A 17,362-nucleotide genomic window follows, 5' to 3' on the forward strand; every position below is an offset into this window, starting at 1 on the left:
AAGCAGGGGTTCACTTACGGTTCCAACTATTTGCTTAAGAAGACGTGTTGGTACCGGATCTAATAGACAGGTTGATGATTTAGCAGAAGAGATGAGCGAGATTAAATCATTCTCTTCAAGAGGAGTAAAACTTTCTAAGCTCTGACCTATGGTTAGTCTATCCTCCCAGTCTATTGTATAATTTGGACTTTGGGCCTGTATCTTCTGCCTAATGTTTTTAATTTTGCTATCAAAGAATTTCATGAAATCGTTACTTTTGTATGCTGTTATTGTGGAGATTTCTGTCGATGTCTTATTCCTAGTTAATTCTGCTATGGTGTTAAATAAGAATTTAGGATTACTTTTATTATTTTCTATAAGCGTTGATACGTAAGTGGACCTAGCTTGCCTTAGAGCTTTTTTATAGGCTAAAATACTGTCTTTCCATGCTATTTTAAATGCTAGGAGTTTGGTCTGGTGCCATTTACGCACTAGCTTTCGGGCGTTCTGTTTTAGAGAGCGGGTGTCGTCACTATACCACGGAGCGAGTTTCTTATCTTTAATTGTTTTTCTTCTAAGTGGGGCTACATTATCTAAGGTACAGCGGAATGTCGACTCTAAAAATTCTGTCGCCTGTTCGAGTTCTAAAGGGTCTGATGTTGACCCTATACTAGCGGATAATTCTGGTAGGTGATTAATAAAGCTCTGCGCGGTCGCAGGTGTTATTGTACGGCTAATTCGGGTAGCGCGGTTCTGTGTGTACAATGCTACTGTGACGCACACAAAACGAAATCAGACTGTGATCTCATATTGCCTCAGACTGCGGGATTATCACTATATCGGTTATATTAACTCCAAAAGATAATATTAAGTCTAACGTATGACCTGCTTTATGTGTGGATCCTACAACACACTGATTGACTCCCAATGAGTCAAGTATGGATGTAAACGCTATCTTCAGCGGGTTGCCTATATTCTCAAAATGAATGTTAAAGTCTCCGGTAATTAACGCTCGGTCCACAGAAACAACTAGGTTTGATAGGAAATCTGTAAATTCACTAAGAAATTCAGAGTACGGTCCTGGGGGTCTGTAGATAATAACTAACGGAAGGGACTGTGATGTCTTATCATTAGCGACTGCACTTATGTTACTATAAAGTGCTTCAAATGAATTAAAGTTTTGTCCTAGTTTCTGTACGATGGTCAGATTATCCTTATGAATAACTGCGACGCCTCCTCCTCTACCGGTTAAACGAGGCTGATGTATGTAGCTATAAGCGGGCGGACTAGCTTCATTTAATGCAACATAATTGTTCTGCCTAATCCACGTTTCTGTTAAACATAACGGGTCATACTCCTGGTCCGTGATCAGTTCATTAACTAAGAGCGTTTTAGACTCAAGAGATCTGATATTTAGCAAACCTAGCTTTAGAGTAGAGGTGCAGGCTGCGCTCTCAGTATTATTATCTAATGTAGGTATGTTTATTAAATTGCTAAAACAGACTTTAGTCTTTCTTAATTTTAATACAGCACGGGGAACAGACACAGTCTCAATGCTATGTACCCTAGGTGACGACTCTAGGCAGCTAGCAGACGGTTGGGTTAACCCAATTGTATCAGTCTGGTGAGTTGAACAGTAGCCATTATAATTGCAATCTAAGGTATGGCTTACCAATCAGCAGACCTTAACCCAACTGAGCAGCATTTCACCTCCTGAAGAGGAGACTGAAAGAGAGAAACTCCCCGAAACAATCAACAACTGAAAGAAGCTGCGGTACAAGCCTGGAAAAGCATCACAAAAGATGAATACAACAGTTTGGTGATGTCAGTGGGTCACTGGCTTGATGCAGTTATTGCAAGCAAGAGATATGCAACCAAATATTAAGTATTGTTTACTTTAAGGCTATGTGTCAATGGTGCCCAGCTAGCTCAGTTGGTAGCGGATGGGACTCTTGATTTCAGGATCTTGGGTTTGAGCCCCATACTGGGCACCAACCCCAGCCACTGGGGTTGCACAGGCTAGTGCCAACTCAGTGCCGGTCCCAAGCCCAGATAAATGGGGAGGTTTGGATCAGGAAGGGCATCCAGCGTAAAACCTGTGCCAAATCAATATGTGGACAATGGAAGGTGATCTGCTCTGGCGGCACCTAACAGGAACAACAAGAAGACTGTCTGTGCCAATACTTTTACTCACCTAAATATTGGGGGATCTGCCACCAAAGGTGCTACACTATATGGTGAAACGTTTGCGGACACCTGACCATCACATTCATATGTGCTTGTTGAACATCTCATTCCAGATTTTATTATTTATATTTGCTGTTATAAAGAGCTCCACTCTTCTGGGAAGCTTTCCACTAGATTTTGGAGTGTGGCTGTGGGGATTTGTGTTCATTCAGCTACAAGAGCATTAGTGAGGTCAGGCACTGATGTCAGGTGAGAAGCCCTGCGGCACAGTCAGCATTCCAATTCGTCCCAAAGGTCTTCAGTGGCATTGTCATGCTGGAACAGGTTTGGGCCTCTATGTTCCAGTGAAGGTAAAATTGTAATGCTACAGCACACAGAGACATTCTATATAATTGAGTGGTTCCAATTTTGTGGCAGCAGTTTGAGGAAGACCCACATATGGGTGTGATGGTCAGGTGTCCACAAACTTTTGGACATATTGTGTATGTTCCAAGTTTTTTAACACATCTAGATGTAAATATCAGCAAATGAAAGCTGAATCATTGAGATCATATTTTCCCCAGTTCTGATGGTTGATGTGAACATTACCCGATGCTGCTGGCCCATATCTGCATGATTTTATACATTGCACTGCTACCACACGATTGGCTGATTAAATAATCACCTGAATGAGCAGGCGTACAGGTGTTCCTAATAAATTGTTTGGGTGAGTGTATTTTGTGAGGAGCAGTATTAAGTCCGGCGCCACTATCTGACAGTTTGCTGTAAGCACAATATGTCGTGCTAAAACTGTATCTCTGTGTGTATCTACTGTCAGCTTTATGGGTGAATAGACTTGAAATGTATTGTCATTTCAAATCAAAAGAATGCTTGTGATGCTTTTGGTGTGGATTGGAATGTAGACTAGCACCATGTTCACGTTTCTTGTAAATACAAAGTTACTTCCTTATAGACTGAACGTAAATGTGCATATTTTAGAAACAAAAAACTTGTATGTACAGCAGTTTTCTGCATAGCTGTGTTCTTGTGTAGGTTACCATAATGACGTCATGTAGCTACCGTATAAAAGAGACACACACATGTGGCAGGGACACATCAACTCCACATCAGCAGAATTGGCTACAAGCAGACTGATCCTCTACATTAAATTCTACACAGGCAAGTCCTTCCTCCACTTTATTTTCTCAGAATAATTCATGTCAACTTCTTTAACATTTTCTTGACCAAATATCCTTGCTATATGATGTCAATAAATGACTTAAGAAATTTGACAAATCCTTTTGATGATTGTTGCATTTTCTTTTGCAGAGAAAAAAATGAGGGCCTTCATTATAATGGTGAGAAGTTTTGTACTGTATTCTTTCTTATCAGTTCTTTTCTACTTGTTCTCTATTTTGTTTCAATTAGATAACTTTTTAAAAAAAAAAAATTAGTTAATTAATAAAATATAAAACATAATTTGGCAGCAGGGTGGTAGCATATAAACAAAATAATCAAAATAATGACATCAAGAGTTTAGTAATGGAGCGTTGATCTCTCTCTCTTCCTCTCTGCATACGCTGAGTGTGGTGGGGACGTGTGGAGAACTTTCTGACATTTTGCCAACTTACTAACTTTCTACCTGTTTCTCTTTTTTTTCATTTTCTTGAATCAAATCATAAAGGTCACAGTTATCCAGTACATGAGGTATAGTAGCTGTAAACAGTTGAAAGCAGGTGAGAGTGAGCAGGACACCATGGCCTCACAGGTCGGTGGGAAGATGCTGTCTGTCTCACTCTCTCTCTCCGGCATGGCATCAGGTGTGTGCTGGAGTGTAGGGCGCTGGTGGAGGAGATGCTGTTGTTGTCAGGAGTGCAGGTCGGGTGTGGCAATATCTACTCAGCCTGCGACATGAAAAAAGCATTTGTGGTGTTCCTGAAAAGGCAAAATCTCATTAACACACTGATTGAAAGAGGAATGAAAATGATTCCATTCGGCAGTGAAGCATGTCCTGTCTTTTCCTAGACAGGTTTTTATGTTTCAGAGCTCAGAGAGAATGAATCACAGTGCAGCCAAAGCTGAAAGGGGTTAGTGTTAAACCCTGTATTAACTCTAACATGGAGGCAAACTCCATACCCAACGCTAATACTAACACCCAGGCTGACTGCTGCCACAAAATTTGAAGCTCACAATTATATAGAATGTCTCTGTTGTAGCATTACAATTTCCCTTCACTGGAACTAAGAGGCAAAAACCTGTTCCAGCATGACAACGCCCCTGTGCACAAAGCGAGCTCCATGAAGACATGGTGTGTGAAGGTTGGAGTGGAGGAACTCGAGTGTCCTGCACAGAGCCCTGACCTCAACCCCACTGAACACCTTTGGGATGAACTGGAACACCGACTGCACCCCAGACCTCCTCGACATCCCAACATCAGCGCCTGACCTCACTAATGCTCTTGTAGCTGAATGAACACAAATCCCCACAGCCACGCTCCAACATCTAGTGGAAAGCTTCCCAGAAGAGTGGAGCTCATTATAACAGCAAAGCGGGAATAAATCTGGAATGGGATGGTCAACAAGCATGTATGGGTGTGATGGTCAGGGGTGCACAAACTTTTGGCTTTATAGTGTAGACTCTCATTATGGACTTTCATATATACTTGAAACTGGATTAAGATTGAAGGGACGTGGTGGTTTTTTTTGGGGGGGGGGGGGGGGGGGGCGTTAGAGGTTTTGTTTCTCAAATATGTTGATACAGTGTATATTATCTTAGAAGTCTCTCTCTCTCTCTCTCTCTCTCTCTCTCTCTCAGACATGCTGCTTGTTAGCTCTGTTTCTCCCCGTTCTCATTGCTGCTGCTCCTGCATATGTGCGTATCCTGCCTCAGGACTGTCAGGAAATCTACAGGAGTGGTGTTAATCGTAGTGGCGTGTACACCATCTACCCTTCAGACACCACCCCTGTAGAGGTGTACTGTGAGATGGGCTGCGCTGAGGATTCATCCCCAGGATGGACGGTAAGAGATTGACCCTTTTATGACCTGATGAACTCACTGACCATCGCAGGAGAATAAAGAAAACAAACACTCTTTTTAATTAATTACTGTCTAATTAGCAATTAATTTCACTTTTTTAATTTTCTAAAATACCTTTTTTGACCATTTTGTCACAAATGCTATACATGAGAGATTCTGACAAAGAATGAATTCTTACAAGCTAGAAAACTAAGTCAAGATGAGAGCATCAGCTGAAACATTATTAATGTGAGATGGAGCTAAAGGGGGCAGGGTCAGTTAATATCAGAGCGTTAATATCAAAACACCTATACAACTGTCAATCATTCCAGAGTCATATGTCGATTGGCTCCTCTGGCATTTTTATTGGGAAATATAATACACTGCACTTCTGGCATATTTCTGAGTCAACTCTGAGCAGCACACTCAGGTGTTAAAATGTGGAACCCCTGCATCTGAGAGAAGAGCACACCATAGTTTTATGGTTTAGAATGTCAATTTTAGTGCTAAACTGAGTGGAGTAGATTCTGATTGACTCCAACTACTGACATAAAAGCAAGACGATCAGAACATTTGATTGACAGAACAGTTACACATCTGTCATCATGGAATAACACACTCTGTCTCTCTCTCTCTCTCAGGTGATTCAGAGGAGAATAGACGGCAGTGTGAATTTCTACAGGCGTTGGAATCAGTACAGGAATGGCTTTGGGAATAAGAGTGGAGAATACTGGCTGGGTGAGGTTATTTTTTATCACTGATTATATGTTTTTAGTATTTTGCACTGTTTTTTTCTCATTTTCATACAGTTCTACAGTTAAGTTCCTCCTGATGTTGCTCCTGCTGTTCAGTGTAGTTACCTGTGTTTATTGCATTCTGGGTCACTTGTTGTATTTGTAGAAGTGTAAGTGTCATGTCAGTCCCTCGCTCAGTCCACACCTGATTTGTCTCAGCTGTGTGGATTATGATTTTAAATAAACTGCACAGTGTATAGAAAGGGGGGTTTTGAGATTTAAGTGGATTTCTATAGAGTTTATGCTTCAAAGTACAAAGAAAAGACAGATAAAGCATAAAACAAGAGCAGAGTGACATGTGATGTGGAATTCGATGCTTCATTGATGTGGCACCTGTGGACTGAGACTCATCTTGAGGTTGTAACATGATTCTTGACACCACTCATCCAGAATGAATTGGCCTTTATGCTTGTACATAGCCTTGTGTACTCACATTGGACATCTGCAGGTTTGGAGAACCTCTACATGATGACCCACAACAAGCTGTATGAGCTGAAAGTGGACCTGGAGGACTTTGATGGATTGACAGCATCCGCTCTCTACACAACTTTCTCTGTAGGCCCTGAAATGAACGGCTATGTGCTCCAAGTTGGTGGCTTTGTAGAAAAAGGAGCAGGTGAGAGATCTGATGTTAGTCAATGTTTGTGTGGAAATACGTGTGTATGAGTTTTTATTTCAAATATGTGTACAATGTGTGTAGTAAAAAAATGCTTCTGATTGCAGGTGATGCGCTGAGTTATCACAGTGGACAGAGATTCTCCACTTTCGATAATGAACAGAATCCTTATGGCTGTGCTACATTATACCTCGGGGGGTTTTGGTACTATGCTTGCCACACTGCAAACCCCAATGGTTTATATCTGGGGAGACTGGACGGCACTTATTTTGCCATTGGTAATGTGTGGTATCAGTGGAGAGGCTATTATTATGGCCTTAAGTCCATCACTATGAAAATCAGGCCTGTGTCTTAAACTTGCAATGCAAAAGCCAGGATATTTCCACCCTGGAAATAGAACAACACTGTTAGCTGTGATTTTCTAGGTTACCAGAGTCATTCTGTTAGTTAGGACCAATTATGTAATTCTCTCCTCTATATAGGTAAACCACGTATGTCTTTAATCAAGTGCATTATAAAAAAAATAAACAATAAATCTCTACTTTTATCTTTTTCTTTGTTCAAGTCCAGAAAATAAAATGTGTTTTGGGTATTGTATTACTTTCTTAACCATGTAATTGGTAATGAATTCTCTTGTGGATATTAAATTTCAGTTTTAGTTTAAATATGGTAGTTGTTTTTTATTTGTGCATATTTTAGCAAGGCTTCTTCTGTTCTGATCAGCAAAAGGATGGAGTTGGATGGAGTATATGTATATGCCTCAGGCTGCGAGAGTGTTTTTGTCAAACATCATGAATTTTAAGAGCAGCTGTTATTAACCTGCTATTGATGTACAAGTAATAGGCTGCTGTTTGCAGAAATGTAAGCTTTGCTAAATGTTACATAGCAGCTCACAGATCGTGGCTTTTCCATAGAGAAGAAGACACAAGACACACCACACTGAGATCTTAGTTCAGCTGAAGGTCACTATAATCTCATCCAACTATGAGGTTGTTAAGAATTCCCGCGTCAGTGTATGGCAAACTCCCTAGTGTGGCAAACACTACAATTTCCTGTTTTGATGCTCCTCTGGTTTGCTTCCTGGTTCTGTCTTCGCCACTGTCCTGCCCTTTGCCTGTCGCATCATGTATGCACCTGTTCTAATTTAGCCTTTGATTATCGTGTGTATTTATACCTTTTGGTGATGGGTCTTGTTCTGATCGTGTGTTTGTGAACAAGTCTTTGTTTTCTTCCTCTCTGGGTTCTGTTTCCTGGTTTAGACCCTCATCCATTTTTCTCATTTCTGACCAGGGATATGGCTCATTTGTTAATTTTAAGAGGCATTACTAAGTTTATTAATCATCTACCGAAGTTATCGCACATAACATTGGTAAACATGACATAGTTTATTACGTATTGGGGTGATTGTATAGAAGGATAGTGGGTTAAGAGAGGTCCCATATAATTATTCAAGAGACCATAATACCTGAACCCGAATGTCTAGAAGAGCTCAGGTCACCCCTGGGAGGGAAGAGGGTGCTACACATTGTTCTTACAAAGCAGCACTCTGTGCAAAAATAAGATTGTTATTATGGAGGGTTTGTTGAATTTTGTCATTCCCAAAATTCTCTGTGTGAATTTCCTGTGTGATCTGTATCTACAGTATGAAAATGATCTAACCTCAGTTTCTCCATCATAGAGCCATTTCTCATCTGAATCCTGTAGTTTATTCTCACATAGGTCCAGTTCTCTCAGGCTATTTGGACCAATCCCTAAGTCGCTTAATTTTGCGGGGTTACAATAGTAATTCCATAAAATCCTACAGACATTCAACCACTCGTTCTTCAGCTATCACACTAATAAGAATCTTGGACAGACAGAAAAACAGACACACGGACAACCCGAAAATACAATTCCTTCACCACTTTCAACAAAATATCCAGAACAAATTCCTTATAAACATGTCTTGCATTGTCTAATCGAAACATACAACAGCACATAACTCTAAATTAAGTCCTCAGGGTGTCAGTGGAATTATATAAATATTATATATTTTTTTACGGTGAACTGGGTCCCTCATGAAAAACTGTAAGAACTCCTCAACATTCGAGTGTGCTTCTATAATAGTGCTCTGAACAGAAATTGTTCTTTTACTAAAATAGCAGACAGATCAATTCAAACACAACACATTACCACCTGCTCAAATGTGTTTTCTTCATACTTGTGTTGTGCCACACCTGAATATGACATCATATCACCTGACAAACTGATAAGCACATTTATAAGGTTTATGGTGGTAGGACACAACCGGTTAACCAGTTTGTTCACATTTTGTGGAAAAGGGACAGAGAAATATATGTAGTAAAATAATGGGTAATCTGTCCTAATTAAAAATGTGGAACAAAAAAACTACTTGAGTATAAGTCAGAAAATATCTATGGGCACCAAATGTAAAAAGATGAATACTCGCTCTGACTTTGTTTCTTGAACATTTGAGGTCATTCTGATACATTTAATAATAATAGTTTTAAGTTTCTGTGTAAATATTAAATGTAAATGTTGAATATAAATATACATGTTAAATATACAGTCCTCTCTGAAAGTATTGGAAGGGCATTGCCAATATTGGAACGTGACTAACAGGTATTTCTTGTTGCCCAGGTGTGCCCTGTTAGATTGATTGTTTAAATAACTAATACTGCTGAATTTCTACTGTGATGTGATGGAAAGGCCAAAGTGTGGAGAAAGAAAGGATCTGCTCATGGTCCAAAACTTACAAGCTCATTGATCAAGTATGGTGGAGGTAGTGTCATGGCTTGGGGTTGCATGGCTGCTTCTGGAACAGACTCACTAATCTTTACTGATGATGGAGCTCATGATGGTAGCAGCAGAATGAATTCAGCAGTTTACAGAAACATTCTGCCTGCCAGTTTACACAGAAATGCATCCAATCTAATTGGGAGGAACTTCATCATGCAGCAAGACAACGACCCAAAACACACTGCAACACAACAAAGGACTTCATCAGGGGAAGAAGTGGAAAGTTTTAGACTGGCCAAGTCAGTCACCAGACCTTAACCCAACTGAGCAGCATTTCACCTCCTGAAGAGGAGACTGAAGAGAGAAACTCCCCGAAACAATCAACAACTGAAAGAAGCTGTGCTACAAGCCTGGAAAAGCATCACAAAAGAAGAATACCACAGTTTGGTGATGTTAGTGGGTCACTGACATCACTTGATGCAGTTACTGCAAGCAAGGGATATGCAACCAAATATTAAGTATTGTTTACTTTAAGTCTATGTGTCCCAATGGTGCCAAGCTAGCTCAGTTGGTAGCGGATGGGACTCTTGATTTCAGGATCTTGGGATTGAACCCCATACTGGGCACCAACCCCAGCCACTGGGGTTGCACAGGCTAGTGCCAACTCAGTGCCGGTCCTAAGCCTGGATAAATCGGGAGGTTTGGATCAGGAAGGGCATCCAGCGTAAAACCTGTGCCAAATCAATATGTGGACAATGGAAGGTGATCTGCTCTGAACAACAAGAAGACTCTGTGCCAATACTTTTACTCACCTAAATATTGGGGGATCTGCCACCAAAGGTGCTAAACTATATGGTGAAAAGTTTGCGGACACCTGACCATCACATTCATATGTGCTTGTTGAACATCTCATTCCAGATTTATTCCCCTGTGTGTGCTGTTATAATAAGCTCCACTCTTGTGGGAAGGCTTTCCACTAGATTTTAGAGCGTGGCTGTGGGGATTTGTATTCATTCATCTAAAAGAACATTAGTGAGGTCAGGCACTGATGTCAGGCGAGAAGCCCTGCGGCACAGTCAGCATTCCAATTCGTCCCAAAGGCGTTCAGTGGGGTTGAGGTCAGGGCTCTGTGCAGATCCCTCGAGTTCCTCCACATCATCCTTGGCAAGCCATGTCTTCATGGAGCTCGGTTTGTGCACAGGGGCATTGTCATGCTGGAACAGGTTTGGGCCTCTATGTTCCAGTGAAGGTAAAATTGTAATGCTACAGAATACAGAGACATTCTATATAATTGAGTGGTTCCAATTTTGTGGCAGCAGTTTGAGGAAGACCCACATATGGGTGTGATGGCCAGGTGTCCACATGCTTTTGGCCATATAGTGTATGTTCCAAGTTGTTTAACACATCTAGATGTAAATATCAGCAAATGAAAGCTGAATCATTGAGATCATATTTTCCCCAGTTCTGATGGTTGATGTGAACATTACCCGATGCTGCTGGCACATATCTGCATGATTTTATACATTGGCTGATTAAATAATCACCTGAATGAGCAGGCGTACAGGTGTTCCTAATAAATTGTTTGGGTGAGTGTATTTTGTGAGGAGCAGTATTAAGTCCAGCGCCACTATCTGACAGTTTGCTGTAACAACAATATGTCGTGCTAAAACTGTATCTCTGTGTGCATCTACTGTCAGCTTTATGGGTGAATAGACTTGAAATGTATTGTCATTTCAAATCAAAAGAATGCTTGTGATGCTTTTGGTGTGGATTGGAATGTAGACTAGCACCATGTTCACGTTTCTTGTAAATACAAAGTTACTTCCTTATAGACTGAACGTAAAGGTGCAAAAAACTTGTATGTACAGCAGTTTTCTGCATAGCTGTGTTCTTGTGTAGGTTACCATAATGACGTCATGTAGCTACCGTATAAAAGAGACACACACATGTGGCAGGGACACATCAACTCCACATCAGCAGAATTGGCTACAAGCAGACTGATCCTCTACATTAAATTCTACACAGGCAAGTCCTTCCTCCACTTTATTTTCTCAGAATAATTCATGTCAACTTCTTTAACATTTTCTTGACCAAATATCCTTGCTACAAGATGTCAATAAATGACTTAAGAAATTTGACAAATCCTTTTGATGATTGTTGCATTTTCTTTTGCAGAGAAAAAAATGAGGGCCTTCATTATAATGGTGAGAAGTTTTGTACTGTATTCTTTCTTATCAGTTCTTTTCTACTTGTTCTCTATTTTGTTTGAATTAGAAAATAACTTTTTAAAAAATGAATTAGTTAATTAATAAAATATAAAATGTAATTTAGTAGTAGGGTGGTAGCATATAAATAGAATAATCAAAATAATGACAACAGTTTAGTAATGGAGCGTTGATCTCTCTCTCTTCCTCTCTGCATACGCTGAGTGTGGTGGGGACGTGTGGAGAACTTTCTGACATATTTCCAACTTACTAACTTTCTACCTGTTTCTCTTTTTTCTTTCATTTTCTTGAATCAAATCATAAAGGTCACAGTTATCCAGTACATGAGGTATAGTAGCTGTAAACAGTTGAAAGCAGGTGAGAGTGAGCAGGACACCATGGCCTCACAGGTCGGTGGGAAGATGCTGTCTGTCTCACTCTCTCTCTCCGGCATGGCATCAGGTGTGTGCTGGAGTGTAGGGTGCTGGTGGAGGAGATGCTGTTGTTGTCAGGAGTGCAGGTCGGGTGTGGCAATATCTCAGCCTGCGACATTAAAAAAGCATTTGTGGTGTTCCTGAAAAGGCAAAATCTCATTAACACACTGATTGAAAGAGGAATGAAAACGATTCCATTCGGCAGTGAAGCATGTCCTGTCTTTTCCTAGACAGGTTTTTATGTTTCAGAGCTCAGAGAGAATGAATCACAGTGCAGCCAAAGCTGAAAGGGGTTAGTGTTAAACCCTGTATTAACTCTAACATGGAGGCAAACTCCATACCCAACGCTAATACTAACACCCACGCTGACTGCTGCCACAAAATTTGAAGCTCACAATTATATAGAATGTCTCTGTTGTAGCATTACAATTTCCCTTCACTGGAACTAAGAGGCAAAAACCTGTTCCAGCATGACAATGCCCCTGTGCACAAAGCGAGCTCCATGAAGACATGGTGTGTGAAGGTTGGAGTGGAAGAACTCGAGTGTCCTGCACAGAGCCCTGACCTCAACCCCACTGAACACCTTTGGGATGAACTGGAACACCGACTGAACCCCAGACCTCCTCGACATCCCAACATCAGCGCCTGACCTCACTAATGCTCTTATAGCTGAATGAACACAAATCCCCACAGCCACGCTCCAACATCTAGTGGAAAGCCTTCCCAGAAGAGTGGATGTATGGGTGTGATGGTCAGGGGTGCACAAACTTTTGGCTTTATAGTGTAGACTCTCATTATGGACTTTCATATATACTTGAAACTGGATTAAGATTGAAGGGACGTGGTGGTTTTTTTTGGGGGGGGGGGGGGGGGGGGGGGGTGTTAGAGGTTTTGTTTCTCAAATATGTTGATACAGTGTATATTATCTTAGAAGTCTCTCTCTCTCTCTCTCTCTCTCTCTCTCTCAGACATGCTGCTTGTTAGCTCTGTTTCTCCCCGTTCTCGTTGCTGCTGCTCCTGCATATGTGCGTATCCTGCCTCAGGACTGTCAGGAAATCTACAGGAGTGGTGTTAATAATAGTGGCGTGTACACCATCTACCCTTCAGACACCACCCCTGTAGAGGTGTACTGTGAGATGGGCTGCACTGAGGATTCATCCCGCGGATGGACAGTAAGAGATTGACCCTTTTATGACCTGATGAACTCACTGACCATCGCAGGAGAATAAAGAAAACAAACACTCTTTTTAAGTAATTACTGTCTAATTAGCAATTAATTTCACTTTTTTAATTTTCTAAAAATACCAAAATGCCATTTTTGACCATTTCGTCACAAATGCTATACATGAGAGATTCTAACAAAGAATGAATTCTTACAAGCTAGAAAACTAAGTCAAGATGAGAGCATCAGCTGAAACATTATTAATGTGAGATGGAGCTAAAGGGGGCAGGGTCAGTTAATATCAGAGTGTTCAAAACACCTATACAACTGTCAATCATTCCAGAGTCATATGTCGATTGGCTCCTCTGGCATTTTTATTGGGAAATATAATACACTGCACTTCTGGCATATTTCTGAGTCAACTCTGAGCAGCACACTCAGGTGTTAAAATGTTGATTGATAGAACAGTTACACATTCATCATCACGGGATAACACACACACTCTCTATCTCTCTCTCAGGTGATTCAGAGGAGAATAGACGGCAGTGTGAATTTCTACAGGCGTTGGAATCAGTACAGGAATGGCTTTGGAAATAAGAGTGGAGAATACTGGCTGGGTGAGGTTATTTTTTATCACTGATTATATGTTTTTAGTATTTTGCACTGTTTTTTTTCTCATTTTCATACAGTTCTACAGTTAAGTTTCTCCTGATGTTGCTCCTGCTGTTCAGTGTAGTTACCTGTGTTTATTGCATTCTGGGTCACTTGTTGTATTTGTAGAAGTGTAAGTGTCATGTCAGTCCCTCGCTCAGTCCACACCTGATTTGTCTCAGCTGTGTGGATTATGATTTTAAATAAACTGCACAGTGTATAGAAAGGGGGGTTTTGAGATTTAAGTGGATTTCTATAGAGTTTATGCTTCAAAGTACAAAGAAAAGACAGATAAAGCATAAAACAAGAGCAGAGTGACATGTGATGTGGAATTCGATGCTTCATTGATGTGGCACCTGTGGACTGAGACTCATCTTGAGGTTGTAACATGATTCTTGACACCACTCATCCAGAATGAATTGGCCTTTACGCTTGTACATAGCCTTGTGTACTCACATTGGACATCTGCAGGTTTGGAGAACCTCTACATGATGACCCACAACAAGCTGTATGAGCTGAAAGTGGACCTGGAGGACTTTGATGGATTGACAGCATCCGCTCTCTACACAACTTTCTCTGTAGGCCCTGAAATGAACGGCTATGTGCTCCAAGTTGGTGGCTTTGTAGAAAAAGGAGCAGGTGAGAGATCTGATGTTAGTCAATGTTTGTGTGCAAATACGTGTGTATGAGTTTTTATTTCAAATATGTGTACAATGTGTGTAGTAAAAAAATGCTTCTGATTGCAGGTGATGCGCTGAGTTATCACAGTGGACAGACATTCTCCACTTTCGATAATGAACAGAATCCTTATGGCTGTGCTAAATCATACCTCGGGGGGTTTTGGTACTATGCTTGCCACTATGCAAACCCCAATGGTTTATATCTGGGGAGACAGGACGGCACGTATTACGCCATTGGTAATGTGTGGTATCAGTGGAGAGGCTATTATTATGGCCTTAAGTCCATCACTATGAAAATCAGGCCTGTGTCTTAAACTTGCAATGCAAAAGCCAGGATATTTCCACCCTGGAAATAGAACAACACTGTTAGCTGTGATTTTCTAGGTTACCAGAGTCATTCTGTTAGTTAGGACCAATTATGTAATTCTCTCCTCTATATAGGTAAACCATGTATGTCTTTAATCAAGTGCATTCTAAAAAATAAATAATAAATCCCTACTTTTATGTTTTTCTTTGTTCAAGTCCAGAAAATAAAAAGTGTTTTGGGTATTGTATTACTTTCTTAACCATGTAATTGGTAATGAATTCTCTTGTGGATTTTAAATTTCAGTTTTAGTTTAAATATGGTAGTTGTTTTTTATTTGTGCATATTTTAGCAAGGCTTCTTCTGTTCTGATCAGCAAAAGGATGGAGTTGGATGGAGTATATGTATATGCCTCAGGCTGCGAGAGTGTTTTTGTCAAACATCATGAATTTTAAGAGCAGCTGTTATTAACCTGCTAATGATGTACAAGTAAAAGGCTGCTGTTTGCAGCCTCATCTATCCAAAGCACATTATTCCAGAAGTCTTGGCCTTTTTCTATGTGTTCTTTGGCAAACTTCAGTCTTGCCTTCATGTTTTTCTTACACAGCAAAGGTTTCCTGCTTGCACACCTCCCATGATAATTAAAGTTGTGCAGTCTCTTTCTGATTGTAGATTCATGCACTTTGATATCAGCTGTAGCAAGAGCTTGCTGTAGGTCCCGTGATGATATTTTAGGGTTTTTGGAGACTTCTTTAAGCATTTTGCGGTCTGCTCTTGGAGTAAATTTGCTTAGATGGCCTGACCTGGCCATGTTCGAAGTTGTTTTAAATGTTCTCCACATGTAAATGATTTTCTGGACAGAGGAATGGCTGATTATAAATTCTTCTGAGTTCTTTTTATATCCCTTACCAGACTAATAAGCATCAACAATCTTCTTTCTGAAGGCCTCAGAGAGCTCTTTGGATCTCACCATGGTGATTCCTCCCACTTCAACAATTAAGAGCAAACCAAACTAAGTGTCTGAGGTTTAAATAAGGCAATCCTCCTTCAAAATGCTCTGTAACGATGTTCTAATAATTTGCACCTGTGATACACCTGTAGGTAATTTTAGCCATTTTAAGTACAAATAAATGTAGGTGTGTCCTTACTTTTTCCTCACAAGAAATTGGATTTTTTTTTAATTATATTTTACAGATTATTTTTAAAAGACTTTTCTTTGATTTTATTTGTTTAGTTATATTACTTGAATCTCCTATTATTGTTAAAATGAAGATGTTAAAATGTTCATATTTTTAACTGTTAAAAAAAACACAGGCTTTCATGGGGTGTCCTAATTTTTTCACATGACTGTATATATATATATATATATATATATATATATATATATATACCTGACACTGTATATATTTATACAGTGTCAGGTTGTGGACACTGTATTCTGCCTTTTGGCCACCAGATGGCGACTCTGAGGACTTTCTATTAGGCCTATCACCTAGTTAATGTGTCTCACCTGTTTCTTGTTTATCCTGTGTATTTAAGTTGCCCTTCCTGTGTTAGTCTTTGCTTAGTCTTTGCCTTGGTCCTTGCTGTATGTAAGTCTCTGCCTTGCTTTCTTGGATTACTGTGCTTTCTGTGAATTATTGAAATTTTTGTGAGTTTTGGTATGTTTTGAAAGTTGTGACTAAGAATTTTTGCCTTGGAATTTTTTTGGTTCTTATTGCTTTGATTCACTGCCATTGATAAAATGAAGAGCCTTGCTGAGAAACTTTGAAACTTTTTGTGAACTCCTTCAATTAAACTACTTAACCGTACTCCAGTGCCGGCCTCTGCTTTTGGGTCCTCATCCTGTGTGTAGCTCAACCAGTAGAGTATTGGACTTAGAATCCAGAGACCTTAGTTCAATACCTGCTCTGAATGTGATAGAAAGACTGAGCTAAAGACATGGACCCAGCAGAGGAAAGAAACTCATCAGACATCCAAGACCTGCAAAATATAGTAGCTGCTGTAGGCAGTCATGACGCTGCAGTATGTTGCCATGAGGACAGACTAACATGTCAAGAGGCTTTGCTTGTCAGACATGACCAGACTTTGGGTGAGATTCTCTCTTCATGAGTCCAAGCAGCTATGATCCCTCTTCCTGTCTCTTGCACTTGACCAGCTTCAGTTCCTCCTCTACCTCATGTTCCTGCCCCTGTGACAGTGTTCAGCTCCCCTCCTTCCCCACTGATCACTCTTCTCACTGGTAAGGCATGGGCTTGGGCCACTGCTGTATGGGCAGAACAACCCCCATTCTCCTCTAGTTTCCAGGCTTTTGAGGAGGAATTTCGAGAGTTTTCGACTACCCCACCAGCTGTCGTGAAGCTGCAAAGCGATTGCATATCCGCCAGGGTACTGGAAATGTAGCAGACTATGCAGTTCAGTTCAGGACCCTGGCTGCTGAGACTCTGTGGTACCAGGAGTCACTGATGGTGGCGTTTCAACATGGCCTCTCGGACCGCATTCAAGATGAAGTGGCAACTAGAGAAGGGGCAAAAGACCTTGAGGACCTCATTGAGGCCCTTCACCTGGACTGCAAGAAAGGGCTCTTGCCCATACGCTCACAAGCACCTTTGCAACTT

The 17,362-nt window shown here is 40.6% G+C and overlaps 2 protein-coding genes across 2 annotated transcripts; both read left to right on the top strand.

The window, feature by feature from the left end:
- Positions 1–3,215: 3,215 nt before the first annotated feature.
- Positions 3,216–7,235, top strand: LOC117596140 (microfibril-associated glycoprotein 4). The gene is made up of 6 exons (XM_034300120.2): positions 3,216–3,324; positions 3,475–3,503; positions 4,960–5,163; positions 5,802–5,898; positions 6,403–6,570; positions 6,678–7,235. The coding sequence occupies exons 1-6, from the start codon at positions 3,246–3,248 to the stop codon at positions 6,923–6,925; spliced, it is 825 nt and encodes a 274-aa protein (XP_034156011.1). The 5' UTR covers positions 3,216–3,245; the 3' UTR covers positions 6,926–7,235.
- Positions 7,236–11,224: 3,989 nt separating this feature from the next.
- On the top strand, positions 11,225–16,555 carry LOC117596141 (microfibril-associated glycoprotein 4-like). The gene is made up of 6 exons (XM_034300122.2): positions 11,225–11,334; positions 11,485–11,513; positions 12,916–13,119; positions 13,630–13,726; positions 14,232–14,399; positions 14,507–16,555. The coding sequence occupies exons 1-6, from the start codon at positions 11,256–11,258 to the stop codon at positions 14,752–14,754; spliced, it is 825 nt and encodes a 274-aa protein (XP_034156013.1). The 5' UTR covers positions 11,225–11,255; the 3' UTR covers positions 14,755–16,555.
- Positions 16,556–17,362: the final 807 nt, after the last annotated feature.

The sequence above is a fragment of the Pangasianodon hypophthalmus genome, chromosome 26, assembly GCF_027358585.1.
Source record: "Pangasianodon hypophthalmus isolate fPanHyp1 chromosome 26, fPanHyp1.pri, whole genome shotgun sequence".
Taxonomy (NCBI): domain Eukaryota; kingdom Metazoa; phylum Chordata; class Actinopteri; order Siluriformes; family Pangasiidae; genus Pangasianodon; species Pangasianodon hypophthalmus.